General features: G+C 48.3%; 1 protein-coding gene across 1 annotated transcript; it reads left to right on the forward strand.

Annotated features, from left to right (window-relative positions):
• The first annotated feature begins 1,648 nt into the window (after positions 1–1,648).
• DBX1 (developing brain homeobox 1) lies at positions 1,649–5,223 on the forward strand. Its single transcript, XM_030483831.1, has 4 exons — positions 1,649–2,000; positions 2,431–2,532; positions 4,287–4,489; positions 4,846–5,223. The coding sequence occupies exons 1-4, from the start codon at positions 1,649–1,651 to the stop codon at positions 5,221–5,223; spliced, it is 1,035 nt and encodes a 344-aa protein (XP_030339691.1).
• The last annotated feature ends 2,140 nt before the right edge of the window (positions 5,224–7,363 follow it).

Raw genomic sequence — 7,363 nt, forward strand, 5'->3', positions numbered from 1 at the left:
GAGAGAAATAAAGCTGGTTAATAAGATTTTTGAGAAAGCTTTGTGTTAAAAAGTAAAAAGGGAAAACAGCTGAAGGTGACAGTTAGTTCATGGTTAATAGGATAAAGGCTGCATGGTTGAGCTGCACGCTTCTGCTTGCAAAAAGGTTCAGCCACACCAAAGGGCTGAATAGGGCGCTTTTAAAACATAGGACATTTAACACATCTGTTATGGGCTTTAACAGAGAAATCAGGTAAAGCCACTCTCAATAGTTGCTTTCATCGCCCAGCTCCAAAGGAAACGAGCCTGCTTCCATATTTGCCACTACAAACAAAACCTCAGACATTAAAAACTCCCATACAAACAAAACCCTAACTTTTTTCTATTTTTCCGGTAAGACGATGTCGTATGGCTCCTTCACCAAAGTTTAGGTGCTCGGAGGCACCGATCTGAACACACCGCCCGCAATCCCGCACAGGCACACAGAGAAAAAGCGACTTCAGGTGAATTTGGCAGCGTCGAGAAGGCTTCGAGCCACCATCACTGATAAATCCGAGACTAGCTCAGGCTGCTTTACCCAAAAGGATGCAAATGCTACAACAGTGTCTTCATTTTCACGGTGTGAGGGAAGCGATTTCCACTATTTTTCAGCTTAAGAGGACCAACAGACTGAGAACTGAGGGGCTGCTCTGATCCCACAGAGCTCTTCAGATCTTTTCTATGTTCAAGATCAGATTTTCTCGGAGCAGAGTCCTTATCCAGCTGCAATAAGGTTTATATTTCAGTTCGGTGCAGGCAAGCTTTTCTCCTGAGCACACGCACACAAGACTCTTAGGACGCCAGGATCTTCAAACTAAAACTTAACACCACAAATTCGCTTTATACTGGACCTTCGGGGCGCAGACAGAAAAACAACCCAAACTACAGGCACAAATTTTGCTGTGCACTAATAGCAAGTGGCAGAACACATTCAACCCACTATAGGATCCGCTCGCCGAATATTCCCCCCCCCCAAAAGAGCTTAGTTCCACGTTTTCTAATTTGTGTTTTCTATTGCACTAGCCCCGCACTTTTCTGAGGGCCCGCAGATAAGTTTATATGAATATTTATTGATTTATTTCCTAAACTCAGCAGGGGAGCGGCAAATAAATTTAGTGCTTTCTTTAAATAATTCCCTTTCTACGAGGCAAGATGTCATTCGAAACTTTTAAATAGGCATTTAATTAGCCTGTGTGTGTTGCCTCTGAACAAAACCCTGCTGGGAGCCTTTGGAGCGCTGTATTCCAAAGAGGCGGTCAATATGCAAAATTGATGACTACACTTTCTTTGTGGCGGGGCCATTGTGCCCCGGTTGCTTATGAAGTCTAATCCAATCATAAATTGCAGCCCCGGACCAATGGAGAAGCCTGGAGCTCACCCTGAATGAAGCTCAAGTGGAGAACTTTGTTGAACCCCATTGTTGGGGCTGTCACTTTTGAAAAAGCCTCAGTGGGGCTGACCACTATAAAACCCACCGTCCAGGAGGAAGGGGCAGAGAAAACCCCGCCAGGCTCGCTATAGCCGGATCCTTACTAAACTAGGTTTCAAAGCAGAAAACAAAAAGCAGACAGACAGACAGACAAACAAACAGGGGAGCGGCCCCGGCCCTGCTCCGCGGACAGCCCCGGTGATGATGTTCCCCAGCCTCATCGCTCCACCGGCCGTGTACCCCAGTCTCCTCCGGCCGACCCCGACCCTCACCCTGCCGCAGTCGCTGCAGTCCGCTTTTTCCAGCCATTCCAGCTTCCTGGTAGAAGACTTGATCCGGATCAGCAGACCCACCAGCTACCTGCCCACCAGGACTGCCCCCCCTGCCAGCATGTCCCCCTCCTCCGCGGCGGCCAGGACAGACTCGGGCACGCCGGAGCTCACCAGCGCAGCCGCCGGCTCCAGGAGGATCTGTTCTCCACAGACTTCCAGCAGCGACTCCACTTTTCTCAAGTTTGGAGTCAACGCCATCCTCTCCTCCGCTCCCCGCGCCGGTAAGCGGCTCCCGAACTCCCCCATCCCCATCCCCATCCCCGGGGCTCCGCGGAACCCACCGCCTGCGGGAGAGCAGGAAGACAAGGGTAGGTAGGGGAAGGAGGACCCAGCACAGCCCCTCTGCATCGCCCGTATTTAAGGGCTAGGGCTGACAGGGGCCGGTCGGTCGGACGAGAGGAGCAGGCGGGTTGGGGGCAGACGCCGGGGGGATGCTGACAGGGCTCCCAACCGACTCTGCCCTCCTGGATACCGCTTTACTGGCAAAACCATCGCAGCAAAAGCACTTTCCCCAGCACTCAGTCTGGCTCTTTATTTTGGGGGATTGAAAATTACCACCCGCATTGGTCCCCAGACCAAGCGACAGCCCCAGCCGTACCCACACCAGCCGGTGGTAACCCTCTGCTTAATTTCCTTTCCTTTATTTACTAGAAACTTCCCCTGCGTTGCTCCAGAGCGTCCCTCCAAAGACTTTTTCCTTCCCGTACTTTGAAGGATCTTTCCAGCCCTTTATCCGATCTTCCTATTTCCCAGGTAGGTCTTTAAAAGTCTCTCTTTGAAAGGGTGGACCTCTCTTCTTCCGTCCCGGGCACAGCTCGGTGATAGTTCTCCATCCGTCCGTGTCCCCCCCAGGGTTACACCCTAGTTAAGAGGTTGGAGGGAGTACAACATTCACCCATCAGTCGCGCCAATTTGATGCCCGATTTAGCACAGGCAGTGACTACTTGACATTCCCTGCCCACTCCCCCCGCTGACCGGCAAATTAACCGCGATTGTCACGGTCCCGAGGCGACGAGGGTTCCTCGCTTCCTCCTCCTCCGGCGGCCGCGCCGCCGCTTTCAGCACCACGAGGAACCGGTCAGCTCCCGGCTGCGCTCCGCACCCGCGCAGCGGCCCGGGGCCCAGCTCCATGCCGGCGAAGGGATGGCAGGAGGTGGGGGGGAGAGAGGGGGGGCGGGGTAACAATCCCCGTTCCCCGTCAGCCGCTCCCCGCTCTGTCCCCCCCCAAACCAACCCCAACCCTTTATCCCCCGCCGGGTTGGTGACGGTTCCAGGCGCATGTTGCTCACGGTTAGACTTCCCTCCTCCGCCTTTACCGCGGACTAACCCTCCCCTCCTTCACCTCATTTCATCGCTTCTCCCTCAGACCGTCCGCCGTGTTCAAACGGCATGGTACGGGAGAGAAAGCAAGCTACGGGTGAGTGGGTGGGGGTGTGTGCGATTCTTACAGCGCTGGAGTGCTATGATGCTGAGGGAACAATTAAAATAAAATCCAATTACACAAACAAGCTATTAATTTAAAAAAGAAAACAGGGAGAGGGAGGGGGAAAAAAAAAAAAACACAACACAAGCTCTTCCATTCATCCTCTGGATAATGGAATTTGCTTCCTTTCTCCAGCATGTGAATAGCCTAACAAAAACAACTTGAGCTTTATAAATAGCTTTTCATGTCCATTTAATGAAAATGATTTGGGGAAAGAGACGATTGTGCCATCAGTATTCTCCCGGGGAGCCTGGCATGCCGTTGTGTTTAGTTTGAAAGTGTAAATCTCTTTTGTTCCAATAATATATGGCGTTAGCTGCTTGTCCTCAGTCTTTTTCTGTTAGTTCATTACTACACAATTACCATTCACGCTTCATTAGCGTCTCTGTTTCTCTTGGGGAGGTTCTCCCCCCCCTTCCCCCCCCCCCCCGCTTTTTTTTTTAAGGCGAAACTCTGCCCTTTTTATCATACCAATGCCATTGGGAACCAGGCAATGTGCTAATTAGCTGTTACTTTTCATGTCTTCGGATTCAATCCTCCAACTTTGGGGGGGGGGGGGAGAAGAGATTAATATAAAAAGATGAATACTGATTGATCAAAACTGCATCTGAAGAGGAGCGGTTTTGTTCGGAATCAGAAAAGTCCTCATTTTCATCTCGAGCATAATAAAGCATCTGAAATAAAAGCGCCTAAAAAAAAAACACAACCAAAACCCAATGCTTCTGAGCAGGAGGGAAAGCTTTTTTATTATACCTCTATCTTAGCATGGTACACCTCGCTTTGCCTTTTCAGGCCGGAGACCTTTGAATCTCCCAACAAAACCAGCCACTATTGATCCATTTTGCACATTTGAGTTGATAAATCTAATCCCAGCAATCACTGGCTGAAAGGGGGGTACTTAGTTAAGCCTAAAGCTCCTTTTCACAGCCCCAGGTTGATGGGTGCCCACCAGAAGGGCAGGGAGGGGACAATGGGGGGCTGGTCCCACTCTGCTCAGTGCTGTGTGTCCCCCCCGCTTCAGCAGCTGCCTCCACCGTGGTCCCCATCCCTGGCACCTTCTCCTGGCCACTGGCCGCCCGTGGTAAACCTCGCCGGGGCATGCTGCGTCGCGCTGTCTTCTCCGACGTGCAGCGCAAGGCACTGGAGAAGATGTTCCAGAAGCAGAAGTACATCAGCAAACCTGACAGGAAGAAGCTGGCAGCCAAGCTGGGCCTCAAGGACTCACAGGTAAGGGGGGCACTAAGTGGGGAGCTGGATTCCCCACCCCAGGGATCAGTCTGGGAGAAGGGGATGGGAGCAGGGAGAACTGTCCATGACCAGGAGAAAGCCCAAAGCAGGTTACAGAGCCGTGAGCATCAACAGAGCCAAAAAAGCCACAAGATTCCCAGCTGGCTGATTAGGACAGGACAGACCACAATACTATTGCCCACCCTGACCAATCTCCTAGGGTCCCCAAAGGTCAGGCTGTCATTCCTGTTAGCTTCAGTATGGGCATGAGCAGAGTATTGAGGAGGCAATCGAAGGCCTTTTCTGGATCCTGTTTCACTGAACTGTTTCATTTCTGTGTCGCTTCACCCCCCCAGGTGAAGATCTGGTTCCAGAACAGGAGGATGAAGTGGAGGAACTCCAAAGAAAGAGAGCTCCTCTCTTCTGGTGGCTGCAGAGAACAGACCCTACCTACCAAGTTCAACCCTCACCCAGACCTCAGTGATGTAGGCAAGAAATGTTCAGGAGAGGAGGAAGAGGAGGAAGAAGTTCCTGCTGTGTGCCCACCCAGCCCCCAGCACCCCTTAAGCTACCACCAGCCCCCAGAACATCTACACTTGAGGGACAGACTGGACTCCCAGATGTCTCCTTCTCCATCCCATTCTAGCAGCCCCAGCAAACCTTCAGACTTCTCAGATTCAGAGGAGGAAGATGATGAAGGGGAAGAGGAAGAAGAGGAGATAACAGTCTCTTAAATCACCTGCTTGCCCCTAACCATCACATGGGGACATTGCAAAGGTTTAAATAAAACGAAGTGCTATAAATTGAAGAGGTGATGTCCCACCCAAACGTCCTCACGCTTCACCAGTACAGGTTCTTTATCACATAGCTGCAAGACTTCCTTCTCATGGGTATTCCTTACTCTTTGCCCCATGTGGAGGTTATCATATTCATAGCATCTGCTACCATTTTCATAACTATCTCTTCATAACAATCAACATATGCTCGATGCCCTTCTCTCAAAAACAGGCAACAGCAGCTCCTTGCTTCATGGCAGGGAAGAAAGTATAGCCTGTTGGGAGGGAAACTCCCCGCCCTCCCCAGATAAGAAACAACAAAAAATACCATATAGATGCTGTGGCCATTTTTACTGCCTTTCAAGTGAATTTCCAACTACTATTAAGATTTCAAACCCCCAAAGACTGGTCGGATGTAGCAACCCTCTCCTCAAAGTAAACACTGGGGGACACAAACCAAACACTGCTTCCCTCCTCACCCCCAATACACTTGTGCAACAGACCCATTAAAATCCCTGGAATAACTTTTAAGGTATAATCTAAGGGTGCCTTGTATAACGGAAGCCTTATCTATTTATACGTTTTTCATTTTAATTTATGCATCGATACTACATCCCGCGCACTGTCTAACCCACCTTTCCCCCCCACAGACTTTTGGTTATTTTCCACTTTGCTTCTGCTATCCATGGTGTGGACAGAGGAAAGTGGATATGCCTCTTTGATTTTTGACTGAACTTTGCTGTCTTTGCACAGCTTATATGAACTGTACACTATTTTGTACACTTACTCTGTATGGATGTTTTATACCAAGGTTATTGTGAATGAATATAACGGCAGCTCAACAAGGCTTCTCTGACAGCTAAACTACAGACAAATGTAGCTGTTTAATTGTGTAACTTATAAAGAAATGCTTTTATTTTGTATTTTACCATGTACAGACTTTAAATATATAAAAAAGCGAATGATTGTCAAATAAAAACAAAAAGTAGATTTCCAAATTTGATCATTCAGTAGTACTTGCTTCTGGTTTACAAGTTGTTGTAGGTTGTCTGGAGCTATACAGGGAAAGAAAAGACAACTACCTTTTATCAACAGTATAGTGATTCAATAAGAATCTATCAGCTTCAAATTAAATAACCTTACAGAACATCTATCTGCCTTTTAACTAGGAAGCAACTTGACCCAAGTATAGACTTTCTACAGTTAAAATGAATACAGCTTTTCCCTCCTTGCATTTAAATGCAACTTAATTTCTGCTGATGTTACCCTGTGCTTCCCTCTAAAGCCTTTCTGACTCTCCTCCTTCCTTCCAGTTATTGCCCAGGGAGGTCAGAGTGTGGACACTTGGCCTGCATCACCCTGCTCAGATGCTGCAGTTTGTAGACTAGGAGCGTGTCATTAGAATATTCTTCACCTTGCTAAGATACTATAGTTTGTAGACTGGGAGAATGTCATTAAATATTTGTAGGGGATAGAGAAACAAAATTGAAAAGATAAACTTAAGGTAGCTTTTCAGCCTCAAGTCCAGTCAAGGATCACTTGTACAACACAAAGCAAATCCATAACTACCTGCATTTGTTTTTAGATACAAATACACACTACAGAAACGACCACGCTTTCTGCCTTACGTACAGGTAGGGTTCTGCTAAAACAGATATTTCATTACAAGTTCACTTATTTTCTGCTCCCTAGACTAATGCCCAGCACTCAACACACCAAACCAAAAGAAATCAATGCAGCAGACGTAACTTGAACACAGTTACTTCTGTTAGGACTACTTCACTGTGCTACCACAGCCATGAGGAAAGGCATGAAACAGAAGGTTCCAGTTGGAAGGGACCTATAACAATCACCTAGTCCAAATGCCTGACCATAACTTAGAGCATGTTATTAAAAACATGTAATTAAAAGGCATTGTCCAAAAACCTCCTAAACACAGCTAGGCACAGGGCATTGAGCACCCCTCTGAAGACTGGTCCAGGTGTTTAGCTATTTTCCAGTTAAGTAACTGGACACACAACTCGGCCAAGGCGCACCACTTTAATCATCTTCTATCCCTCCACACCTCACAGCAATTGGCAATGAAGATCATACACCT

The sequence above is a fragment of the Strigops habroptila genome, chromosome 4 (genome assembly GCF_004027225.2).
Source record: "Strigops habroptila isolate Jane chromosome 4, bStrHab1.2.pri, whole genome shotgun sequence".
NCBI lineage: Eukaryota > Metazoa > Chordata > Aves > Psittaciformes > Psittacidae > Strigops > Strigops habroptila.